Below are 27884 nucleotides of genomic sequence, written 5' to 3' on the forward strand. Positions count from 1 at the left end.
CTCTTTGAATACATGTGACTACATTTGACTGTGGACATAAATAGTTAAATGGTTCATATGGAGCAAATTGCTGCAGCATTTAGGATTCTCACATGGAATTCTTACTGACTGTAAGTGATCCACAGAATCCCACTTTTCTTAATTACATCAGAGTTCCTACCAGCACCTCGTCCATTGGAAATAGAGGTCCCTGCACCACTGTCCTTCTATCTCCAGGCTGGGGTTTCTACACAGCTCTAATGATAAGGAAAAGGGAAAGATGGGCCTGCATCTTGTTCCATGGTCAGGATGATACCTGTAAGATTTCCACATGACAGAGGAGCATCACATCAGCATTTCTCATCTGCTCAGCCTAGAAAATGTGCCCAGACATCCTCAGAATTCTTTATGTCCACCCATCACGTTTTTTTCCACTTGCCCTGGGCATGCTTAGTTTAGACTGAAACCATATGAAGGAATATGAGGAGAATAATACTCTGTCTGCAGCAGAGATGAAGGAAAAGAGGACCTCTTCTCCTTCTAAGAAAGAGATCAGGTGGTGGAGACTGTAAAGGAAAGGGAGAAAGGAAGCTGGGTGGCAGGAGATGGTGCCATCTTGCCCCAGACTGTTACCCTTCTGCAGTTCTGCAATACGCACACGGGTGCGCTCGGCTGTCCTCATAGTCTGCCAGAAGCTACATCCTGTGTTTCTCGTTCGTGAGTTACAGGTAGTGAACATGCTTTAGGGGATCAGCCTTGGCTAGAAATGCTTCATAACAGCAAAACTTTTAGAAGTTCATTAGCTAAACTCTCTCCTGAGTGTTTTAGCTCTGCAGAAATCTTTCTCTGGAATGAGGTAAGTCTGCTTGGATGTTTGCTAGTTTCTATCTGTAAAGTGGAGGTGTATGGAGAACCTTCACCTGGTACTGCTATTCTGTAGACAAGTCTTGTAGTCCATTAGTGAGTTCAGTAACTCACAACATTCAAAGCTGTAGGTGAGACTCCTCAGAATAAATTTAGCTGATACATTGCAGACATCCGTATGCAAATTAAATGCATGAGGATCCCTTCTAGTCAATAGCAATAAACAGACACACTTCGCTCATTGCTCATCTCATTCTAATGTAGTTGTCTAGAAGAGACCAGATGAATTGCACCCAGAAAGACCTCTGGCCAGCCCATCTGTGTCTGAGCCGTGAAGCATTGTGACTCTTAAACTGTCTGGCTCTGCCAAGAGAAATCTCTGATATGTAAGTGGTTATAGTGGTAAAAGTTTTACTACTTTATTTTGATTTGCTATAGGATCAGAGTTGGCAGTGTATGGTAGTTGATTACATTCCGAGGCAAAATACAGTTTTGTTGATATAGTTATATCCACACTGGAAACACTTTCTGGTAAAGCACAGTCATTTCCTTTACTCCATGCCTTATAAAGACCTGCTGTCCAACCTTTTTATTCACACTTACTTGTTTGCAACTGTAGGCTTTCATTTCTGGAACAGTGCATAAGAAATGTTTTATTCTCTTGATTTTCCAGAACATTACTTCACTCTACTGCTCTGGGGATACACAACAATTTCACTGATGAACTTTTGATTTTGTGATGCTTGCTCTTATAAGTTTTCCATCCAAAGATTACTGTCTACCCAAGCACCTTCTTAATGCACTCATTTATGTACTCAGAGAAGGGTCTTTACGCACTGAAATCAGTGATGAAGCGTCAATAATACAATATTAAACACTTCTTTTTATATTACCAGAGAGAAGCTGTAACCTTAAAAAAGTGTTACCTAACATGATTTAAACAGTATGCTGTAAAGTGGTCACAGGCAGAGTGAGATAAACTTTAATTTATGAAAGACAACCTAAGCCCTAGGAGAGTTTAGGCCATATCATATTGAAATACCACTGTTCTGTTTTCAAAAGTGTTAGAAAGTTGTAAATCTAATCTCCAAATTTTTTTACTGAAAAGTTGTATTCATGCCAGCATATATAGCTGACAGCTTCTGCCATACTCAGGATTTTGTTTTAGCTCTGGCTTCCGAGGTCAGTGAAAAGCACTATAATTTTGTTTTAAGAATTGTGATGGAGAACAAAATTCAAATATATAATAGCTAGGGCTTGAAAGACAAATATATGTATATTTATATATACATACTTAACATATCACAGAATCACGGAATTGTCAGAGTTGGAAAGGACCTTCTAGAGATCATCTAGTCCAACTGCCCTGCTAAAGCAGGGCTGCCCAGAGCACATTACTCAGGACTGCATCCGGGCGGGTCTTGAAGATCTCCAGAGAAGGGGACTCCACAACCTCCCTGGGCAGCCTGTTCCAGTGAAGTTTACCCTCACCGTAAAGAAGTTTTTCCTCATATTTGAATGGAACTTCCTATGTTCCAGCTTATGCCTGTTGCCCCTCGTCCTATCACTGGAAACCACTGAAAAGAGTCTGGCTCCATCCTCCTTCAACCCACCCTTTAGGTATTTGTAAACATAGATAAGGTCTCCCCTCAGCCTTCTCTTCTCCAGGCTAAAGAGTCCCAGCTCTCTCAGCCTTTCCTCATAAGGGAGATGCTCCAATCCTTTAATCATTTTAGTTGCCCTACATTGGACTCTTTCCAGTAGTTCCCTGCCTCTCTTGAACTGGGCAGCCCAGAACTGGACACAGTGTTCCAGTTCTGGCCTCACCAGTGCAGAGTAGAGGGGAAGAATGACCTCCCTCAACCTACCGGCCACACTCTTCCCTATGCAGCCCAGGATTCCGTTGGCCCTCTTGGCAACAAGAGCACATTGCTGGCTCATGGAAAGTTTGCTATCCACCAGGATCCCCAGATCCTTCTCCTCAGTAGTGCTTTCCAGAAGATCCACCCCTAACTTATATTGGTGCCTGGGGTTCTTCCTCCCCAGGTGCAAGACCCTACATTTGCCCCTGTTGAACCTCTTTAGGTTCTTCTCTGCCCACCTCTCCAGCCTGTCCAGGTCACACTGGATTGTGACACAGCCCTCTGGAGTGTCGGCCAGCCCTCCCAGTCTGGTATCATCTGTGAACTTGCAGAGGATACACTCTGTCCCCTCGTCCAGGTCATTGATGAATATGTTGAACAGGACTGGGCTGAGTATTGACCCCTGGGGGACACCGCTGGTTGCAGGCCTCCAACTTGACCTTGCTCCCTTAATTACAACCCTCTGAGTTTTGTCACACAGCCAGCTCTCAATCCACCTCACTGCCCCCTCATCTAGCCCACACTTCCTTAATTTTCTAATGAGGATGTTATGGGAGACAGTGTCAAAAGCCTTGCTGAAGTCAATGCAGATGACATCTGCTGCTCTACCCTCATACAGCCATCCAGTTATAAATGTCATAGAAGGCTATCAGATTGGTCAAGCATGATTTACCCTTGGTAAATCTGTGTTGACCACTTCCAATAACTTCTTGATCTTGAATGTGTTTGGAGAGGACAACCAGAACAAGTCGCTCCATTATTTTCCCAGGGACAGAGGTGAGACTAATTGGCCTGTAGTTCCCTGGATCCTCCTTCTTGCCCTTTTTGTAGACTGGTGTGATATTTGCCTTCCTCCAGTCCTCAGGCACTTCTCCTGTTCTCCAAGACCTCTCAAATATGATGGAGAGTGGCTCAGCAATAACATCTGCCAGTTCTCTCAGCATTCATGGGTGTATCCCATCAGGGCCCATGGATTTATGGATGTCTAGTTTGGCCAAGTGGTCTCTAACCCAGTCCTCCCCAACAGAGGGAAAGTCTTACTTTCTCCAGACCTTCCCCCTTGTCTCCAGGGTCTGGGATTCATGACAGGCAGCTTTGGCAGTGAAGAGAGAAGCAAAGAAGGCATTCGGCAACTCCGTCTTTTGTGTGTCTTCCACCACCAAGGCACCTACCTCATTCATCAGTGGGCCTACATTTTCCCTAGCCTTCCTTTTTTTATTGATATACTGAAAAAAACTCTTCTTGTTATCTTTAACTGTGGTGGCCAAGTTAAGTTCTGCTTGGGTTTTTGCCCTTCTAATTTTTCCCCTGCATATCTTCACTACACCTTGATATTGCTCATAAGTAACCAACCCTCTTTTCCGGAGATTGTAGACTTTCCTTTTCTCCCTGAGGTCCAGCCAAAGTCCTCTATTTAGCCAGGCTGGTCTTCTTCCCCATCGGCTCGTTTTATGGGACCTGGGGATGGCCTTCTCCTGTGCTTTTGAGAGTTCCTCCTTGAAGTATGACCAGCCTTCCTGGGCACCTATATACACACAGTCTTTTGATTTGTGAATCAGCAGCACTACTGACATTCTGAATGAATATGCAACTCTTTAATTTTTTTACAACTCTTTTTCTTGCCTTATTTTTAATCCTAGAAATAAAATCTAAAGTCTAATGCCTCCTGTCATCCTCTGTGAGTCGGCAGAAATAAACCTGCTGTTTACTTGCTTGCAGGGTGAGTCAGTAAGACAATCCTGCCACCCTGTGCCAGGCAGGATGTGGACAGTGAAACAGTTTTTACTGCTGTCTTTGGCTCCTGCCAGCCCTCACAAAAGGAATTTTGATCAGCAGTACCACAAAAGAAAAGTGTGACCAGACTAATTTGAAATTTACCTTCAGGGCCTCAAAGAAAAAAAAAAATACATATATGTACCTCATACTCATCTTATTAACCAGTATCAGTTAGCGTTGGGATTAAGATAGTTGACATTTTGTCTGTCCAGTTTCAGATATCTGTGCAAAAAAAGGCAGAAGCTCAAGTGTTCAGATGAAAACTAGGCCATGCATATTCTGACTCAAAATTTCAGAACTCAAATCTCTTGGGCTTGCAAGTGTACAGCCACATAGGGAAATTACTTCCAAAGAGGTACAAGGACACAATGCTGGAAGTCCATTTTTATGCCTAGGGTTCAAGTACAGCTCTGAATATTTCCTTTCCTCTGCTTCTAGAAGACAACAAGATAAGTAACTTTCAAGACAAAATGCTGATAGGATATATGCCAGTTCCAGTATAAAATGTACTGTTGCAGAAGTAACGTCCTTAATGTTTTAGTAAAACAATGCTGTCTATCTTATCAACAATAAGTAAAATGACTCACATGGTAGCCCTGACACATGGCTTGCAAGCTGGATGAATCCTTAACAAGGATAATCCACAATAATTTATCACAGGTGGCTTCAATGACCTAGTAAGCTTTTTCAGTGATTAAAATTAGATCTGATTGTTTTAACCCCTTCGTTAAAACATGAACACATGCACATAAATTGTCTTCTGAAATGCCTGTAAGACTGAGTTGTTTATGAGAGATTGTGCAAAATACCAAATGAGAAAAATAACCCAAAATGACCTAACACAATCAGATATAAGAGAAGCAATAGCAGAATTCATTTAAACTGGAAAAATGGAAGCTAAAACAATAGAGGAAATAAAATCCAAACCAGTGAATTTGAGAAGTGAGAGAAGCTTGGAAGGCATTCCTGGCAAAACAGGCAGAAAGGGATTAATAGCCACAAATATGCAATGAATTTCATAATGAGATATGACAGTAAAAAGTCAGGGTCAATCCAGAGAATTTTTTAAAGTGGAGTTCCATAAAATAAGGACGTCTTGTTACCAGATACTTGCCATATATATTGCAAATATGAATATGGATTTGCTATTTAAAAGAGAAAAAGCAAAAATAAATAACTCTGTGTAACCCAGCTAAATTATACCTACAGAATTATCCGTGTTGTTACCAACCGAAAGAACTTGACTGTGCCTGTAAAAACTGCTACCTCCAAAATGCATTTGCTGTGCAGGTGCTTTGTGGGGCTGAAGGCAAGAGATTGATAGATAACACCAGAAGTGCAAGAGAGGCTCTTCATCAGAGGACTATGGTCACAGAATCACAGAATGATATGGGGTTGGAAGGGACCCCTGGAGATCATTTAGTCCAATCCCCCTGCCAGAGCAGGTTACACAAGAACAGGTCCAGGTGGGTTTTGAATGTCTCTGGAGACAGAGACTCCACCACCTCTCTGGGCAGCGTGTTCCAGTGCTCTGCCACCCTCAAAGTAAAGAAGTTCCTCCTCATGTTTAGATGGAACTTCCTTTGTTCATGTTTGTGCCTGTGACCACCTGTCCTGTCACAGGACACCACTGAAAAAAGACTGGACCTATCCTCCTGACACCTACCCTTTAAATATTTATAGGCATTGATAAGATCCCCCCTCAGTCTTCTCTTCTCCAGACTCAAAAGACCCAAGTCCCTCAGCCTTTCTTCCTAAGAGAGATGTTCTAGTCCCCTAATCATCTTTGTAGCCCTCTGCTGTACCCTCTCCAGCGGTTCCCTGTCCTTCTTGAACTGGTGAGCCCAGAACTGGGCACAGTACTCCAGATGGGGCCTCACCAGGGCAGAGTAGAGGGGCAGGATAACCTCCCTCGACCTGCTGGCCACACTCTTCTTGATGCACCCCAGGATGCCATTGGCCTTCTCAGTCACCAAAAGGGCACACCACAACGGAAAACAGGTCATCCTGTTGTCCACCAGGACTTCCAGGTCTTTTTCCTCAGAGCTGGTCTCCAGCAGGTCAGCCCCCAACCTATATTGGTGCCTGGGGTTCTTCCTCCCCAGGTGCAGGACCCTACATTTGCCCTTGTTGAACCTCTTTAGGTTCTTCTCTGCCCACCTCTCCAGCCTGTCCAGGTCACGCTGGATTGCGGCACAGCCCTCTGGTGTGTCAGACGCCCCTCCCAGTTTTGCATCATCAACAAACTTGCTGAGGGTACACACTGTCCCTTCATCCAGGTCATTGATGAATATATTCCAAGGTTATATGAATATAGTCCAGGGTTAAGGGCCCGTTGCTGGTGCAGTGACAAGGAAAGTATTAAAAATGAGCATGTAGGACCAAATGGACTTGCCCAGCATCAGTATTGCTTACTTAGCTATCTTTTTTAAAAAAAAAAAATTATCAAAAGCACATCACTGTGAAAAAGAAAAACAGCAAATGTGAGGACACATACATATGTGTCTGTATCTGTTTCTTCATGTGTGGATATATGAATACAAAATGGCAAGCAAAAAATATATTTTTAAGTGACAGCAAATTGCTCATTTACTTAAAAGTGTAATATACTCAAACAGATGCTGTAGTTGCTCTAGTAAATGACTTCAGTACTCCCTTATTTCACAGCTATGTTTTTCAAATAGCAGAGTTAGGATCAGCTGTATTGATTAGGGTCATTACTCAGAGTTCCAGTGACAGTCTGTGCAATCAACATAAATTGGTGATTAACAGGATCATTTATTTGGAAGCATCTGGAACATGAAACCATGGTGATAGTCAGTGATGTGCAAGTGTAGACTGTATTTTGCCTTTCATTGTTTCTATGAATTTTATTTTCCTGTAAATACTTTTTTGCATCTCCTTTCAAACCCTAATTTTTGATGATTGTGTGCACTGGGGATGTGTAGCCATAGTTTTGAAGGATGATAATTTAATAGTGGGTTTCTCAGTGGGGAGAAAATTTAAATATACAGCCTTTTGTCTGTGCGGTAAGTTGCTAAATCGCTTCCCACAGTATGACACAGCTTGCAGCATTATACATGACATAAAAGCTCTTCATTAACATGTGTCGTTACTGTGTCCCACTGTGAAAAATGTGTTATATTAGTTGGTCTGCTCATAAGTAAACCTTGTTGTAGGAGAGGATTTTTTACTACTCTGAACAAGAATTAAATATTAAAATGTATTTTATATTGTTTTATCATGACAGAAAATACAAGGAAGCATGTTGGAAGTTCTTTCTGCCATTAATATCTAACACGATATTTGTTGTCTCTTCTCCACTGTCTGTGTAAACATCTGTTCAACTTTTCTAATCAAAAAGCCTGGAAAAGTATATACTACACATCAGAAAAGGAAAGAAATCCAGTTGATTTTGATAGGGAATTTACTGTCTTTTATTAATTCTGCACACCTTCTGCCAAAGTCCACCTTGCCCAGGAATAGGTCAGGAGCTTCCATAGGAGTACTCTGTTACGTGCCTCCATGACAAAAAATCCTCCAGGGTGTGCAGTGTCAGGGTGACATACTGTGTGTCAGGACCTTACTCTGCCCAAGGCTGTTCTTAAACTTACTGCCAGCTGTTTAGTGCCAGCTGCAGTGCACTGGCTGTGCAGGTACAGGAAGACATCTCACCTGGTGGGCTTTTCTCCTAAGGAGATAGCCCTCAGAGCTCAGGTACAGGAGGTACTGTGGAGGACGGATACAGAGTTACAGTACTAACTTAGAGCACAGTCTCTTTTTTCTTTTTTTCTTTTTTCTTATTTTAAATGTTTTAAGTGTAATTGGGCTTCTGCTACCTTGGTATTGGAAAGTAGTTTCAAGGTGTGTTTGACAGCTGGGAAGAAAGCAGAATGCAGAGATTGTGCCAAAGATGCAAAAATTAAGGACATCTGCAATCTGATTAATACAAATTAAGTATGCCCTGCAGGCTTCTAGTCTTTCATTGTAACTCCAAATAAAGGGACGTATGTAAGAATTACAGTCTGAATATGGGTGTCTTTTGCCCACAATATATTCATTTGATACCTCATACCATTATCCAGTGGATTTGCATTTTAGTGTCAGAAAATAATCTTCTGACAACAAAAGACACTTGGTGCTCTTAGTTGAAACAACATTATACAGAAAAAGCACCAAAGCTAATTCATGGACTGTTAAGAAAGCCCTATTACATTAGAAATGAAATGTAATTCAATAAAGTACTCAGCAGAGGACTCTGGATGGGAAGACACTTCCGTGGGCAAGTTAAGAACAGCTAGAAATTGTTGATTAGAAAGAAAGAAAATTCTGATTGATCAATCTCTGTGATGCCTACCTCCCATCTTAGGAATCATACAGAATTACATAGTTACCAATGCCATGTCAGTTCTTATTGCATTGTGTTAAATGCAGACCCAGGGTACTCCCAGGAGGGGACATTATTGAGCAAGCATGTACTTCCTCATTACAATTATGGTAATGGATTATCACTAAGATACTTACATAAGAATAAATGTCATAAACAGAGAATATCAGCTCTTACATCTTTAGCTGTCCTCTCATTTTTTTCTTTTTCTTTTTTTTTTTAGTAACTAATCTTCTTGCGAAGTGCTATGTCATAGTTCCTTGCATAGTGTTATAAAAATGTGTATATTAAAGATTATCTCAGCTTTACCTTTCAAAAGCACTGGATTCACTTTGATTATCTATATAAACTGTCAAAACTGAAATGTAGCATGTGGTTTTCTAAAATGAAGCTATGGCCTCAGAAACTTTTAGTGGAGCCTTCTGTTAAGGTATCTCTTGTGTTTTGTTCACTGGCAAATCTAAATTTATTTTCCTTAAAGTCGATGCAATTCCTACCAGAACACTGAAAATCTTTGGTGCTCTGGGTAGTGTTCATTTTGACTAGACTTCTAGCTGAAAATGAACCAGAAATTTGTTAGTGTCACACCTGTCATGCAGCTTCTGCATCATTAATTTGTTTTCCTCCAAGGGAAGGCTAAATGTGTAGCCTTTCATTGCATGGTGTGCACTCTGGCTCTGCACAAGGAAGATAAAGCCTGTCAGAAGGAAATGATGAGTCATTGGTGTTCTTCTGGTTTCTTCAGTATCAGTTTATTTCACAATCATATGGCATTTTTCAATTCATTTGCCCTTCAATACAGATAGAAAACATACTATCATATAAACAATAACTGACACATCAAATACAGTCAGTCCTGGCCAATATTCATATATCCCAGTCTGTTGCAAGAGTAAAGGGGTTGGTATATCCATTTTTGCTATTACATCCACTTTTCCACAGATCCTTTTTCCTTACTGAGGATGGAAGAAATGTATTTTGTTCATTTTTTCCCCTTCTTTGTCCCCTCCATCCATATTCAATACTCCTGTGTTGTGGGACATCTTAGCCTATTCTCTCTCATGGGTTGATAAGCACTTGCAGTCAGCAACTGCTGGTACCATCACTGAAAATAAGCATCCCAAATTCAGTATATGTCCTCTATTCTAAATAGATTCTAGGACATCCACTAGATTTAAATACTTGATGAGAAGAATCAAGGTGCAATTTCCTCATTCCTGTCACAGGTTCATCTACCTCAGCTCTTTATTTTGATAATTATTCCCTTTATTGATTTCTTTTCCTGGTTTTCACCAATTCCTTCAAAAATTATAAAGGGGTTAATGACTGCGAGAGGTAAAAGAATTTGTGTTGTCCATAATCTTTGAGCTTTTATGTCCCTCAGCTGGAGCATGCTGGAATGATTAAATGAGTAGTAGTAGTTTGAGTTTAAAAGTTGTAAATATCCAGATCTTTCTTATCAGTAAGGGAGGAAAGATTCTGAGCTATTTCTCAAAGCTAGTTGTTTCTTGGGGCTGTGTATGCCCCAAGCTGCTCATCAGTTCAGCTGAAGTCTGGCAAATGTTAGGATCTTGGTTTTGTTATTACTAATTATTGCTGGTGTATTCCTACTATGCCAGTAACCATGGCCACAAAAAGCCTAGTATTCAAGTACTCCAGGGCTCTTCTGTCTTGTGTTTGCTCAGAATGCTTCAAATTTTTAACCTCAGCACTGTCTTCAAAATCCCAATCAGAAAGTTGAGTTTGGGTTTGTGATTGGTAGGTTTATACATTTTGGATTGCAGTGGATTATTTACTGGAGAACTGATGGAAAACCAGAGGCCACCTCTCTCTCAGCCCTCCCTGCAGCAGGGTCTGAATGCCAAGTGCAGAGCAGCTGCTATAGAGACAGCTTCCAAACGGCCATCAAGACTGAGCATCTAACACGCTGTATAGAATAATCCTATATAGGCCCCATCTCCGTCATATCCCCAAGATGAGTGGGATAGAGAGAAGAGGTGGGAAAACTCAAGATAGAGGGACATTCCTAAGGCACATAAGCTATCAGGACTGCTGGTTTTGGAGACATAAAAGGGGGCATGGAGAAAGGAATGGAGCATATAGTACACACTGAAGTAAGAAGACACTTGGTAGTGTGGGGGAGATCTCAGACTCGCCCTGTGGAAAAGGTGGCTTGAATGGGGAGAGTGCCAGAGCTCCTGACAGACAGGGAGGGTGGGCAAGGGCTCCTGACACAATCTCACCCCCTGAAAAGATGGGAATGGCAGAGCTTCCCTTTACCATCCCAGTCTGTGTCAGGGGTTGGAGAGGGCTGGCCATACGGTCCCACATCATAGGATGATGACTGGGGGAAGGAGGCAAAGATACCCTCCATTGCCTCTATTACAGAAGGAAAATTATGTCTCTGGAAAATGCTGGAAAGCAAGCCTTCCTGCTCAGAAGTAGCCAGGCATTTGGCACGCTCACTTGCAAATAAAGAGAGGACGTTCAACTGGGGGCACCAAATGCTTTTGGACACACCTTCAAACTCACACCTGCTTCTCTGACACTCCCTCTCACCAAATACTTAAATAAACTGAATAAGTTTTAGAATAGATAACCTGGACTCCACCCCAAATCCTGTCACTACACTGCAACCCCTGATAGTTCAGCTAATGGGCTTTGAAGGCACCATGCTGGAGACAGAGATGGGAGAATTTTAAGGATCAATCAGTGAACTCAACATAACTTCAAAAAATAAAAAGGCTTTGGCAGAGGTTTTGTTAATTTGGTTTTGGTTGAGGTTTTTTTGGTTTTTGGGTTTTTTTTTTCTTTTCCACTTTGTTGGGTTTTTTTATTTGTTTTCTTGGCAAGATGATGCACTCCAGTTAATTGCATACTCCTTTCTGAAACCAGAGCATCAGAGGTACAGCATGTTCCCTGAACTTGCTGGAATAAACATTATACATGACTCCCTCTGGAGCATTTCCATTAGGGTGCTTCTCTGCTGTCAGTGCATGTGACTTACTACATAATTCATGTAAAATGCCCATAGAAACTAGCCTCTCTCAGGATAGCAGGAATCCTCAAAAGGCTCTAGGTCCAAACAGTAGTGAGTAGTTTGTGTCTGTGTCTAGAAGTTCATATTCCTGAGATATTTACTGTATCAGCATATCTTTATCAAATATATTTGTTTGCTATCCTTTCTGTCTGTGGGTGAGAATATACTAGAGACTATTCCAGGTAAGATTATTGTTTGTTCTGGACATATATGAACTAGTAAAAAGTGATCCTGTGGAGATATATTCAGAGTGAACCCTAAGGTATGCCAATCAGTGGGTGCAACCTGAAATGCATGGAGTACAACAAGCAGCAAGTGTGGCTTCTGTAGCAGTTTCTCCAGGTGCAGTGCAGTGTTACCTGGGTGTAGCTGAGTTACGTGTGAACTCTCAGGGGAAAATATATCACACTGGATCTGACAGCTCGAGAGAGGTAAGGCTGCTGCAGCCCCATGCCCCAGGTTCAACCAGTAGTGAGGCTGAAGGTGTATTCCCAGCAGGCATGTTCACACCCCGTACATATGTACAACACATATATATATGCATATATACTTGGCCAGCCACACAGATGTCAGGCAGACACACAGAGCACTCCCACAAACACAAACAGCACCAACAGCCTCATCCTGCTCCCTTCCCTTGCAGAGCAGCATGGAGATCCACTAGTGAGAATATATGTATGTGTAGACATGTATACAGTGTGGGCCCCTCCATCAGCTGGGCTTATACACTCAGTCTTCCCAGCAGCAGCCCCTGGATCCGTCTCCCCAGTTGCTGGCACCTGGACATACAAGCCTCCACCAAATGTTGACCTGTGGTGATGGGTTTCACACCTGGACTGTGGGGCTGAGACTCTCCTGGGACAGTCCTGGGAGGGTCCTGGATGTGGTATCCCTTCTACTGGGTCCTTTATTTGGGTTCTCATCTACCTTTGTGTTCCTGTGCTCCCCTGGGTTTATGGATGTGGGCCTTTGACAGGCTCATGGCTCCTGCAATAGGCCTGGAAGCAGCCAGGGCCAGGATATTATTTGGGCTTTCCCACCTGCCATTGTCTCTCCGTGTTCCTTTGTGGATATGCAGATGAGCTTTTATCACATATTTTAATGTGAACAAGCCAGTTTGCGCAACAGTACCATCACGTCAATGCTCCCATATTGCTCTGTGCTAGCTACCTTGGCCAGCTGGGGCTGGTGTTTCTGAATCCCCTTCCATCATGCTGTGCAATACTCCTTGTAAACTGCCCACACGAGCACCCACAGACACCCCACCATTGATGCCTGGGCAGTTATTTGAAGCTGTTGCATGTTCAGAGGTGCAGGATCACATTGCCGCATGAAGTTCTTTATTAAACTGAGTCTTTTATAGACCTCAAGCAGAGTCTTATCTGAGAATAATTGTAGTCCTTTAAGCTTGTACCTGCTCTTCTCACAAAAGATAATGTGCTGCAACATAGACCTGCAACACAGGCATGCCTACTGCTTCCTCTGTGTCATGAAGGTGCATTTGACTATGCTTGATCATAACCAGAACTGACATTTAATTTTTTGGCAGGCTTGGAGGGAGGTAGTGTGTGATAATAGTGTCTTTGGTCTTTATAATGGTGTGTTCACCATTTTAAGCATTGTAATACTCTCTTTGAAACCTGTGTGCTCATGAGAGATGAGGTAATGGCGGATAGCTTTGTCTAGGCAACACTGATTTTATTCTCTCCTTCAGTAAATGGCAGTGTTAAAAGTAGCAGTAATACAAAATCTCATTATACTCTAGTGAACTAAAAAGCAATATTTTCAGAAGAATATTTTGTGTACTAACAAGTATTACAAGGTATTTCCTAGGAGCAGAACTAGGTAGCATGGTAATACTGAAGCAGTGTGCATATGGACATATGCCAGTGTGAACTGTTTAACTTTGTCTTTCATTTAGGGTTCATGTCAAAAAAAGTAGGATTTTTGTGTTCAAGGAACAAAAGTGTGTTTTGAACATTTTTTTCACATAGTATTTTATTGCATCAAACAAAGGAAAAAGAGGACTGTCAAAGATAATATGGAGGCTGTCATGATAGCCCAAAACTCTTTTGATTTATTGGTGTAACTTTACAGTACTTTGAACCAGTAGTGGAAAATACAGCACTATTTTAAGATGAGCAAAAAACATTGCTTTAGTTAGCATTCAGCAAGTGCTGTTTTCTGACAAGGAATGTAACGGAATTGCAGTACAGGCAGAACAAGTCTTGTGTTGATCACTGAAAGCAATGGATCATTGAACTACTGCATTAATCTGTCCCTCTGGTGTCTATACATTATAAAAATTCAAGCATGTTACAGGTTGGCTGCCTATGATACAAGTAGAATGTGAAAGATTTACAGGGTAAATTACTATTGACATGCAACACGTCAAACAAGAATTGCTGTATTCAGCTTACTGCAAACATCAGCTTTGCCTCTCTGTGTCTTCAATCTTCCTGAGGCTAAAGTTCTTTACAAGGACAATGGTTTGAGTTTTGGATTAATCAGAAGCCTTGGTCATTTGGAAGGTCATATATGCAAGGAACAGCAAAATCTCTTTTTTAAATGACCTGTGTGTTGGCTTTCATGGAGAATTGTGGGAAGCAGAATCCATAGAAGCCATTAGTGGAAATGTATGTCTGAAAGAACATAACAGCGATAAGCCTATTATATTCTTTGAAATATCCAAGCTCCTACTGATGTGGGGTTGGGTGGGGATACATTTGACTGATTTTCACAGTAATTCGGTTGTATTTTTGCACTACAGAGTCTTTTGCAAAACATAAGCCCTTGGAATTGTCACCAAGGACAAGATCTCTTCTCTTGTTGCTTAAAAAATTCTTTATAACTAGAAGATGAGATATAAACAAAACCGGATAAAAAAGTCTAAGAATAAAGTAAGTCTCTTTGGTAATGAGAAGCATTTGAATGCACAGGTTCATAGTTCATAGAACGAAAAATCACATCTGCCTGCAGTAACATGAAGGGGGTTACATTCTTAAGCAAAGAAATTAATGTAAGGATCTGGAGCAAAAGTCTGCAAAGCAAGGCTGAATGAATTCTCTTTACACTAGTGTGATGATATTTCTCCTGGTTGTACTTCTTCATTCATCAATTTCATACACTTCACCTTTGCAGAATACTCAAGTAATTCCTTCTGTAAAGCTTAATGATTTTACTGTATATTTTGGTTTTGAAACATATTTAATTTCCTGCCGCTGTAAAGAGAACAAGTTGACCCCAACTCATAACTGTTCAAAGCTAAGCTCTAACTACATCCTCTAACGTTTGAGGACTAACATCCTCTGACGTTTGAGCTACTAGTATTTACAAAGTTGCTATGGTGCCCAATGTATTTCTGGTTAAAAAAAAAAAAAAAAGAAAATTCTATTTTGCTTAACCATGAATTCCAAAAGAACTCAGCATAGTTCTGAAATAACATTTCTGCCAAATGAATGCATGGTGCCCTTTTTTCTGAGCAATTGTATCTTTAGTAAAATGTAAGAGTACAGGGAAGTCTGACCTCTGCTTTGGTCACACTACCTTATGGTCACCTACTCAAATTACTATAAAACAGATTTAAAATAGCACAGTGTCCATTTCCTGAAGGAAAGATCCAGGCAGGCTCAAGGGAACAATCTGTAGCACAAAATGCCTGGGGCTGGGGCTTGCCCCAGCTTCCTTTTGGTCATTCTCATGAAGTAAAACAACCCTAAAGTCAGTGTGATCCTTCCCCTTAAATTCCTCTGCCCAGCACTGCAAACCCATCACACATGGCTGAAGGGTGCTTTGACTCATGCAGGGGAGTCTGGGCCTGTGGACAATGGTGTTGGACCCAGGGCTACAAAGATAGCTGCAACAGTTTTTGCCCATGTCCATCCCTCTGGTCTTAGAATGAACAAAGCCAGCTGGGGAGATTTGATCCATTTTCTGTCTTTCACTAGAAATGGTTGTCAGACTACATCATGATCTTTTTTCTGCATGAGACATTTTGCAGACAGGGATCTGAATATGTAGAGATAACAGCTGTGATATGAGATGGGGTCACTAGTGAACTTAGCACCCACACAAACCAGCTTCCCAAACACTTCGGTAACAGATTTTTGAAGCTATTTCACCTTTTCTCATAGAAACCTAGGGCCCTGATACACAACAGGATTCCCTTCCAGGGTACCCTCTCTTAAATGTGTGGTTAAGCAGGTTAGTTTCTATTTCAGTGTGGTTTTTGTAAGCTCTGCATCTTTTTCTCTCTCCATTCATCACATGGGGACAGAAGAGATATCCTACCTAGCACCTGACTCAGAGCCTAAAGCCAGACCTAGTCACAAGTCCAAGGCAAAGGCTAAGTGCTTAAAGTGAGCTTGCTGCACCCTGCGTTACTTTCAAAGGCAGGCACTGCTCTCAGTTAGAGGGTGGTGGCCAGCAGCATCACTCCTGGGTGAGCCTGGAGCCAGGACATGGAGCTTTCCATCCTGCAGAGCAGGTGTGAGTATCAGCAGAGTGGTGGCACTCAGAGACTGGGAGGCGCTACCAGTGTGCTCCCAGGTTGCCCATTAGCTGCATCACATTCAAATTGCAGATGAGAGCTTTGTAGGGTAAGCTGTTTCACCACCAGCACTCAAGGTCCCATGGTGTTTTAAGGCCTCGGATACTCCAATTCAGCTGTAGTTATAATTGTATAATTGTATAATTTAAGTGGAAGGTAAATCAAAGTTCAAACTCAGCCCTCTGTCCATGGCTTAACGCACAATGTAAATGTTGCTGTCATCCCAGTGGGTCAAATACCTACAGTGGAACATGCTGGAGAGAAACAACAGAAGGAAGACAGAATGGCTTTGAAGTTTTGCTGATAAATTAAGATACTGATTTTAAAAGGTGAACAAAAAGAAATGAATAAGCTGTTGATTTTGTTTCAAAGCTCTGGTTTTAGATGGTAAGGTTTGCATTAAAATGTGAAAATACTGTTTTTTTTCATTGTGTGGGAGAAAGTGTGACCACTTCTTTCTAAAAATATGGGAAGAATATTGATGGCAGGAGAAAATGCTGAAAGACTGTCTTGTTTTAACAAGCAAAAGTAAAACCTGTGTTGATATTATTCCTGTAATAATAATTCCTGACAGATAATCCTTACTTTATTTGAAATCCAGAATTACAAAGATTCATGTTACCCTAGATGTCAAACTCAGTATTGTCTTTTTTATCATGTTACAATTCTGTTTGAAATTTACTTAAGGGGCATTTGCTTTGCTTTGACTTCTGTCTCTCTCTCTCTGTGTCTCTCTTTTAAGGTCAACTCAAATCAAAACATACTCTTGGGATAACGCCCAGGTTATTTTGGTCGGTAACAAATGTGACATGGAGGATGAACGGGTAATCTTCACTGAGAGAGGCAAACATTTAGCAGAGCAACTTGGTAAGAAAATAAAGGACAAAAGCTTCATGATTGCTTGTGAGAATGCACAGAGTAATGTCATTAATTGCTACAGTACTGCTAATGAAACATTGGTGATACATTCACTGTAAAGGAATAGTCATACACTGCCTTCCTTTTGTTTCTGCAGGCTGAGGTCTGAACTGTTCTTGTTGATATCACTAATAGTGTAATATCATGAGAATGGACATGTGTCCAGGGATGACCTTTTGCAGAGCTGTGACTTCTCTGTCATCTAAAAGTGTCCACAAAACCAGAGGCCGGCTTAGACTAAAGACATATATGGTAAAATGTTCCTTATGCTGCTCCTTAGATAGGAAGTACATCATGGCCTTTGTGAGGGGCAGCAAGATCAGGCACGTGTTTGTATATATACAATATGTTTAGATAGCTATAGCTGTAGGCAGATACATCCTAGTCAGGGAAAAATTAAAAAAAACCAAACAACCACCACACCAACAAACCAAGAAAAAAATTAGGAGAGGAGAGATTGAAGAAATAACTTACCCAAAATGTGAACTAGACCTTTTTGCAAGTTGAGAACATTTGGGTTATGTTTTCCAATACCAATAATTCAAAACAGAAAGATGCCAGTATCCAACTCCCACTGCCAACAGTTCACCTGATGCACGTTTACACGGGTGTAAATAACATGAACCTCTGTTTCATAAAGTCTCCCTCTGGGAGGCAAATGTTTTCCACCAAGAGAATTACAGGGCTGTGAAGATCTCTGTTCTTTCTGTTTCTGCCCAGCAGTGATATCCTTTCATACTGTGAAATTTTTTTGAGATGACACTGGCCAAATTGTAATGGAAAATCTCCAGAGCATCATCATAATAGTACTACCTGGTCTGTTTTTTCCTTCAAATTTGTTGGTCTCTGGAGAGCATGCTCAGCAGGAGTGCAAATCAAGCCCTGATATCATTGGAAGTTAATTTCTGTGCTGTGCTGGGCATGGGTTTGTTATTATTTTTAAAAGGTAAAGGCTCAGTCTGGTGAACATGTGTGTAATTAAGATCTCCTTGTCACTATCCCTATATAAGTCTTTAGGGCAGAGGGTGTTATAAGAGTAACTGCATAGGAAATAGAAAGAAATGATGGCATTTCATAGTATGCCACCTGTGCTGGATCTAATCCCATGCTGGTGGTTCTTAATTTATGTATATTCATAGCTCATTTACCTTATTTTTTAAAAGCAATTTTTCCAGTTGTATAATTGGTTGTCCTGGTAGTTAATTTCATCAGAATAACATATTTTCCTGTCATATTTGTCTAAATAAGCATTACATATGTGTAAAAGCACACTTCAAAAGTATACATTAAAAATTACCATAGATTAGTCCTTGAAAGGTGACAGAAAAGATTTAGGAGCTGTTTAGGCGCAGAAAAAATGCCAACAATTGTGAAGAACTGAGTCTCTAAAACTCTTTGCAACAAAACCCAAAATGGTTACCATTGCACCTTCTTTGAGAGAGGATTTTTTTTTTTTTCAGAAATACCTGTCATATTTTATATATTTCTGTAATCTATTCTTCTGTCTGTGAGCATTTCTAATATTTATTCATTTTATTAGGAACTAGGAAAGTGTATTCAATGGAGAAAGAGATCAAAAAAATGTAACCGTGTACTTTTACCCCAAATTTACACCAGGCACTAAAATGTCTGGCAATAAACAAAAATTTGCAATGTAGAATTTGAAGATTTTTTTTTTCTAATGTCACATAACTACATGAATTTCTATTCCTTGAACTATTTTCCTATAGAAAGATTGATGCAGTGAGTTACCAGGTATCCCCAAGGTCATGAATTTGGCAAGATAAGAAGGAACCTTGCATGTTGTACAGTCAAGAATCGTCAGTTGTAATAATCAACGCTTGCAAAAAATGTAATGAGATAGATATCAAAACTCATGTTTCAGGTTTTAAAGCAAACTCTAACTCCTGGGATTTAGAATTCAATCTTTATGGAAGCGGATTATCCTCTATTCCCATCTTTATCTGCTCTGGGGTTTTCCTTTCTCAGATATACATCCTGTGGCTATCTCAAGGGCAGATTATTGTATTGGATAAATTGTGGCTCTGATCCAGTATGTCATTTACTGTATCCAGACTGCATGCACAAATGTTTATACTTTTTCTGTACAGCTGCAATCTTTTCTGAAATCTGCTCAGAAGTTGTGGAAGATGATGTCAGGGAAAGCAGAATGAGTTTCCCTGAATTGTAGTAAGTGCTCTGGCCATATTGGCCAGTTTGAAGGGCACAAGTTGTGTCAAACACTTGGAACTGCCTTTTCTGTCTCTGCCAATGAGTTGATAACATCTCTTGAGGGCAAGTTTTAAAAATAACGATATAGATTTTTGTGTCCAGTAAGACATTTTAAGACTGTGAGCCCTTTGAATGCCATGGTCTGCAACATTGATTAAAGCCACAATTACAAGCAAGCACAACACACGAGTGCTGTACAAAGAACACGTTGTGAAACACTCTGTTCTCAAGTGTGGTTTTGTTCTCATCCTTGGTTTATTTGAAGTCATTGAGAAAATGAATACATGTACATTTTGGGCTGGGTTTTCAAAAGGTCAAAAAGAGCACTGAACATTTAACCCCCCAGGAAACACAGTGTCCTGTTGAGAATAGTATTATTGGAAAATTGTGCCTCTTTTGTGGCTGCTGACCTCTTTGAAAAGTGTAGCCTTCAGTTTTAGTAACAAGTATAATCAATCATTTCTTTAAATCTCAGTGCTGGCTTATTTTTCAACCCAAACAAGTGATTTAGATCAACCAGCAATAGGCCGTGTTACTTGTGAACGTCTGGTTAAACTAGTCAAGTATCATTGCTGGATCAAGCACTGGCTGTATGGACGGTCCCGAAGAGTGGTGGTCAATGGTGTTAAATCCAGCTGGCGGTCGGTCACAAATGGTGTTCCTCAGGGCTCAGTGTTGCGGCCATTTCTGTTTAACATCTTTATTGATGATCTTGGTAAGGACAGAGTGTATCATCTGTAAGTTCGCAGATGGCACCAAGTTAACCGGGAGTGTTGACCTGCATGAGGATAGGGAGGCTCTACAGAGAGACTTGGATAGATTGGATCGATGGGCCAACGTTAATGGTATGAGGTTCACAAGGCCAAGTGCCAGGCCCTGCACTTGGGCTGCAACAACCCCATGCATCGCTACAGGCTTGGGGAAGTGTGGCTGGAGAGCTGCCTGGCAGAAAAGGACCTGGGGTTCTAGTTAACAAGTGGCTCAATATGAGCCAGCAGTGTGCCCAGGTGGCCAAGAAAGCCAATGGCATCCTGGGTTGTATTAGAAATAGTGTGACCAGCAGAAGTAGGGAGGTGATTGTCCCCCTGTACTGAGCACTGGTGAGACCACACCTTGAATGTTGTGTCCAGTTTTGGGCACCTCAATACAAGAGAGATATCGAGGTGCTGGAGCGAGTGCAGAGGAGGGCAATGAAGCTGGTGAAGGGCCTGGAGAATAGATCTTATGAAGAGAGACTGAGGGAGCTGGGACTCATGATCCCAGGGGTCTTTTCCAACCTGAAGTATTCTATGATTCTATCTGGTAGTTCTGGGTACCTCTCTCGTTAACACTAACAGAAGTTCACAAAAGGAGGGAAGGAATGGTTAAGAAAACCAGATCTGACCTTGAAAGGAAATTAACAAAAAGTTTATAATGACAGAATTTGTCTCATTTCCATTTAGATTTTTTTAAATATTTTTGTTATTGACATAGGGCATGACACTGGTGGTACCATCGCAGATCATAGCTGCAAGCAACGTACTACCTTACCTATGGTAATGGCCAGAAGCAGGTGCCTCATGAAAGGTATAAAAGGGCAAACAAACACTGATACTATCCCAGACTGTAGTAAACTATGTTCATGGGTTCCATGAATCAGAGGCAGTATTTTTATATTCAATATCCTTTTTTTTTTGCATGGACTTGTTCAATGATGTCTTTGAAATCATATAAAATCTTACCATCCACAAAATTGTTTAAATATGCAAAGTTCATCTGAGTTACCTGCTTTGCTTCAAATTGGCCACATGCTAGTTTTATCTGATGTTTCTTCACTGATATATTCTGAGAAACAGTGAAAAATTGTTTGCCGTTACCTGCTCTGCCACACCACTACTTTCAGAGACCTCTATCATACCCCTCCTTTTTCTCCAGGCTGAGATGTCCAGACACAAAGAGCATGTCACACCTTTCCTTATCACCCTATTTAGTACTTTCTGTAAGTGGTACATCCTTTTCATTCTTCAGAAATTAGTTCATGGTTGTTTAACATATTAGCATCGTTAAAAGAGTAATGTTAGAATGAGGTAAAAACAGATAGAATCAAATAAATTCAGCTGAGTCATGTAACTTTGCCTCACAGAGATATCATACTGAGAAAATATAGAAATGTGACAAAGCAGCCAGTAGAGAAAACCAATTAATGTAATGTTAATACAGATACAGGAATCACAGCAAACACATTTAAACAAGTTTTCTCGCTAATCATTACAAAAAAGGGCATGGAACATAATGCTTATGCTATTTTGTCTCATTGTGAATGTTTGCTCTGAGCACTACATGCACTGGCTATTGAGTGAAACCCCAATATAGTCAGCATTTACATGCTTTAAAGCATTTTAGTAAAAAAGGCTTGAAACTTCTTGCAAGCAAAATGCATGCACACTTGCCAGCTGTGTTACTCACACAGCTTTTCCGACGTGTTCATCTCGTGCATCTCAGCTGAGTTCAAAGCTTCATACGTTCATTAAAGTTTGGTGTCAGTTGTCAGAACAGAAATAAAAAGAATGACTCGGAGATGGCATGAATTTCTTAGTTCCTTTTATTTGTGATCTGTATGATATATTGCGATCTATATCCTGACAAAGGATTAGCAGGCAGAGGTGTGCGCAGAGCTTTGAACAGACTGTGAGTACCTGCACATTCAAATGGACAGTTGCATATATGCTTAGACATGCAGTTTCTCCCTTTATGACATTTTGCTGTGCATGCAAGTTAGGTACTTAATTTTATATGTGTTCTTTGGTTGTTTATATGCTTCTGTACGGTTCCTATTTGCAATGTGCACGCTACAAATTATTTCAACACTCGTTAGTTTTTAATTGCAGGTACTGCCATTACAGAGTATGTTACATCTTTAAGATCAGGCTCCCCCCTCTAAGGTTGCTGAAAAAGTGCAATCCTGCCGTAGGTCCAAACCATGCCTGTTGTGCTCATGCTGCACTGGGTACTAGGAGGGTACTGCAAGGTCTGCTGCAAATGTCTGGCCACCTTTTCTGTAAGGTCCTCTTTATTCTATCCCCCCTTTTTGGCTCAGATTGGTTAAGGGTCTGGGAAACAGAGCCGTTGTATCGTAGAAATGTCAGCTGGACAGGACCTCTGGTGACGATGTCCTGCTAAAACCTACTTCTGGCTCTAGGTTCTGCCCAGCAGCTTTCAGGGCAGTGCCCTTCCCTGATTCCCTGAGACCTTCAGTGCCTCCACATTTCTTACACTCTGCCACCCAAGGTCACCTGTGGCTGGGGGCATCCAGCACTTCTAAGCAATGCCTTAGGGTGCACTCACCTGCTTTCTAAACGTATCCTGGCACACTTTCTCTCTCCCAGAGGTCACTAACCAATGCCAGAAAATGAAATTAAACAGGCCCTTTCTGGGCGAGCTCTCACAGTCCCTTCTGCAAGGGCCAACAGAAGCTAGCCCTCATGCTGGATTCAGGGCACCTGTGAAGGGATCTGAATCCCCAGCGTCAGCAGTGCCTGGGGCTTCAGTACACCTCCACAGCTGGTCATTCACAGACGTATTAATTTTACCCCTCAGATTTTAACACATACCTTATTTTGCATATTTGGGTACTCTCCATCCTTCCTCTTCCCATCTCTCTTGGACCGTTTCTTCCTTAAAGTCTTTATTTTCAGCTTTTTCTTTCTTTCCTTCCCTTCCCTAGACTCCCAGTGCTTTGAAAACAAATTCCATGAAAAACGAGAAGAAAATTTCTCACTTCAAACCAAATTCAGCCTGGCTTGCGTATTTTGTTTTCATTTTGTTCTTGTCTCAGGCGCGTATGTGCATAATGGTCGTGCTGAGGAGGTGCCAGAGACACGATTCAAGGGTGATTAGATTTCTTCAAATTAAACCCATTTAGCACCCCAGCAAGTCTGAAAGCAGAGCATTTGTCAGTGTCGTGTGTTTATACATGGCGCAATTCGGCATCCAGCACTTCTGTGTGATCCGGCCAGACCTGCTGAGATGGGGCAGTATCACGACGGGTTTCTGAGTCCTGCCAGGGCTGGGGCACAAGGCAGCAGCTCCCCAGTGTCAGGAATAGAGTGAACCTTCACTTGCCTTGGGGTATGAGCCCTTGGGGCTAGTGTGTACCTTAGGCATCTATGGGTACACTGTGGGTATTAGGCATCTGTGAGCTTAGGCAGCAACTGAAGAGGCATTTTTAGGGCTGTAATTTTGGCATCTAAGTCAGGAATCAAGTGGGACTTGGCACTTTAGTACACAGCTTGCTAGAACTTGCTGTTCTGTTTTGCCTTCGTGGCTGGCTGGAGGCTGTGGTGCAGAAGGCAGGGTCGCCAGCAACTTTGAGAGCACGGACATATGGCTGCATCTAACTTTGCATTAAAAATGAAAATGATTGGGTTGTGCAGGAACATGCCTCTCCATCGTTCCCCCCTTCACTGTTTTTTAGCTCTTTTTACAGGGCAAATGTTAGTGCCAGAAAAAGGAGAGAGACTGACAGCACTGACAAACACCAGAGTCTTCTGTTTAGTTACAACACACACAGGGTATTGGCAGAGCAACTAAAGGCTTCTGCCCCCAGGATGATTTTTTACAGGGGAGAAATGCCAACCTGCCATTGCTTTCACACACTTGGAGCTGCATTACAGGAAAGTTACTTAATGACAATGAGAAGCAAGGAATTGTATTTGCTCAACAAATGTCTCATGTAAAGAAACAAAAACGATTTCTTTGCCAGGAATCTAATTTATTGCCCAAATGCACTCATGTAAAAGGTATCTGGAAGCCACAATCAAAATCAGTACAACTGGAATTTGTATGGAAACTTTCTGTTCCGAATGACTGGAAAAGAAGGTGTTCTCTAGAGCCTTACCAGTAACTGCCCCTCAAGTCTGTCCATTCTGTCACAGCTGAGAATCCCCCTTAGCTTTTGTTTTTAAATAAATTTGGCCACCCTAAAGGTTGGAAAAATACCTTAGCATTTCTGTTAACAATCTTTATACTAGCTGTATACAGAATGGTGCTACAGCACTTCTCATTGCTAGGGTAGTATCAGCAAAGTCCCATTTTTGGGTTTAATGTTGTTTTAATACTTTTCTTAACATAGTCCAGCCCTTGGGCTTTTTTGGACAGCAGAGGTCCCATCCAACTGGTCTACAAAGCGGAGCACAGTGTAACCAGATCTGCTACCACAGTTGCAGGTGTAGGAGATACTTTGAAGAACAGCAATGGTCACCAGCTACTTTCAGCCCAGTTTCCCAGGAGGGATGACCTTTGCAATCATGCCACATGTGTCTGTCTCTCTTTGAGAGAGGGGTAGAGGTCTCAAAGATATTGAAAGTTCTGGGGGAGTGGACATCTGAGCAGAGGAGAAAAGCCTTGCAGCTGCCTTGACTGACAGCCTGCAATGTGAATGTAAATCTATTAGATCCTATTCACAGCAGGCAAGAAGGTAAATGCCTGCTAGTGCTCCCTCAGAACTGCCCACAGGATGCAAATGCAAGAAAACAAGGCATCATTAGCTCCTCTCCTTTATATATGATGACATTGTTAAAGGATTCATCCCCATGGCTTCCTTGATTTTGTCTTTTGTATATCGCTGTGTTACAGAGGGAGCAGCTTCCTTCAGCCACTTCTAATTCTGATGTTGCAGTCTCCTACTGCTCCTCAAAATACTGCATTGAACAGGGCATCAGCAAGAGCAGCACTAAGGATCACAGTTCAAGCTTCTCTTCAAGGAAGGAGAGTTATAGGAACAGATGCTTGAGGATTTCTGTTAAACATAGCATCAGGGGTGGTAAATAACATTGTCTTGATTGTAGACAAACACTTTGAAACGAGAAGGTCTTCTTGATCAGCTGGTAAAATATTAACATAGCTCTGGTCTGTATTGTCTGTGGAATTGTGCTTAAAATTTTCTAGATAGTGTATCCTCTTGATGTCACATTTTCTCAGGAAAATGACAGGGTGCAGAGTGTTCTTCCCTTTGCATATGGCCCTCATTTCTGGTTTGTGGTTTTTTTTTCTTCGTTATTTTTCGAAAGCAGGCATAAACAAGCGTTAATGAGCATTGGTGAAGGAGCCTCTGCAGAGCCAGAAGTAGTGTGAAGCAGAGGGGGAACAAAGTCAGTAATTCAGGCTGTTCAGGTGTTTTCAGGGCATCCAGCTAAGCTGCTCTGTGTGCACAAGAGCTCACCAGGTGAACAGCAGAAGCATGACCGTGTCCTGGCTGGCCCCCCACTGCTGTGGTGCTCTGCAGGGGATGCTGAGAGCTTGACAGCTTGCTTTGAGCCAATACTATTGGGAAGAAGGTAGATAAGGGAAAGAGACAGAGTGTAAGGACAGCAAAGGGAAAACTGTATTAAACACAAAAAAAGGCATATAAATTAGAACATCCTGATGCCTGTTCCACACACATTGTTCATACGTTCAGGCACTTTGATATTTTGGATTTTCTCTGTTTCTGCTGTTTCTGCTCTGTTCTGCCTCACCAGCCCACTTGCCTCTTGGGCTTTGTCTTATCTTTGCAGTAATCTGCTCTGCCCAGTCTCATCCACATCGGCAGTACGGATCATCACGGGTACTGGGAACACGGTGTTCTCTGAGCTCAGCTGCCCTGAGGATCACCAGAGTAGTCTCACTTCAGGCTTATACTCACATGGAAAATCTTTTCTCTCCATTAATAATGAGCAGTGGAAAAAAAACTGAAGAAAGTATTAAAAGGCATAGAATTGAGGCCCTCATACACAGGCATTTTAGAAGCTTAGGGTCTCTAAGCACTATTAGTAAAATAATTGCAAGATGAGTCAGGAGGAGAGGTCATGTGGAAAAAGGTCCACAAAATATTCCACAACAAAATGCAAAACAACCAGAATTGAGGTATTTATTCCAGGCACACTCTGCTAGGAAAAATGTTCCCTGTCTCTTTGAAGCTGGCCCACAGACAGAGTTTCTGTTAAACAAAAAAGAAGAAACACGACTCTAATTTATTGGGATGTTTTGTATATGGTAACACTCACATGGGGAGTTGAATCTCTTGCACAGGTCAGTTAGTTGCTATCTGGATGGCAATAAAAGCCTGTGTTGCAAGGGTTTTTGCAATGGTGGCTTCAGCTGCATCAGATGAGGCTCTCTGAATTCATGTTCTGCTGAATTCTTGTAATCCAGCTGGTCCTACCTGCCCACTACATACCATGATCTTTTGGCAGTGATTACTTTAAACTGTGCACAAAGCATCTCTTAACTGTCTTAACTGGCTTCAAAAGACCGTTCTGTGTGACCATGTCTGCATCAGCAAGAACAGTTTCCACAGACAACCTACAAGTCTTACCTACATGCAGCTGAATCCATTCTACAGCAGGACCTAGCTTGGGGGAAGCCCACCCGCACAGCCCCTTTCTCTTCTTAGGGTGTTTTTCAGCACGTTTGAACATACAAATAGTTCCCAACAGCTGGGCTATGCACAGCAGGGGTTGCTTCGGGGAATCTCCAGGGTTGTCCAGAATTCCCATCTGTACAGTTCCTGTAAAGAATAAAGCAAATACTTTATTGTGGAGGCAGCTGGGGGTTCAGTCATGTTCTCACACATCAGTGCATTGTCTCATCTATGCAGGGTCTAGCTGGTAAGGTCCTGGATCACCCAGGAAATTAATGACTAAGTTGATGAGATGTGTATACAGGCATAGCCTGATGCCCAGCTACACTACTACTCTGACTACAATTTCCTTCTTATATGAATATTGTAACTGAAATTCCATAGATTTCACCATAGCTATAGTGTATATTTTTATTTTATTTGAATAAATATGTTTGTGCTTGAACACTATGTAAATCTCTATCTTACTTGTAGAATGGGTGTCTCCGGGTTTTTCATGGTGTTCTTATGCAGAACATCCTCACCATGGCAGTGGACCTGTTGTCTTGATCCTGTCCATGTTACAGAATTTCCTGACATCAGTCTCTCCTCTCCTTTGTGACTCCTTTCCTTTCACTTTCTGCTTTCCTCTGTCCAGATCTCTTACCTGTCTGTCCTATCTGCCATTTCATGATCATCTCATGTGCCAGTTATTCTGTCTTCTTATCTGTAAAAACTGCTCCCCTCAGAAATGTCCTTAGGATTCATTCTTCTTCCTGTGATCTTCTCCAAGGCTTTGGTGTGCCATTCCTCGTTATCCTTCAGTGCTTCAGCCCCCTGGTCTTCCTTGTTCCTATTTGGAATGTCTGCTTTCCTCCTGCTTCCTGTTGAGCAGACACTATCACCTGTGGAAGGATCTG

General features: G+C 41.6%; 1 protein-coding gene across 2 annotated transcripts in view; it reads left to right on the top strand.

Moving 5' to 3' along the window:
- RAB3C (RAB3C, member RAS oncogene family) overlaps positions 1-27884 on the top strand; it is a 134743-nt gene that overhangs the window by 104612 nt on the left and 2247 nt on the right. For both annotated transcript variants that reach the window (XM_074166197.1, XM_074166198.1), the window contains one exon: positions 17200-17324. In XM_074166197.1, the coding sequence (XP_074022298.1) occupies positions 17200-17324 (125 nt within the window). The remainder of the gene's footprint in view (positions 1-17199; positions 17325-27884) is intronic.

This window comes from Numenius arquata, chromosome Z (assembly GCF_964106895.1).
Source record: "Numenius arquata chromosome Z, bNumArq3.hap1.1, whole genome shotgun sequence".
In the NCBI taxonomy this organism is placed as follows: domain Eukaryota; kingdom Metazoa; phylum Chordata; class Aves; order Charadriiformes; family Scolopacidae; genus Numenius; species Numenius arquata.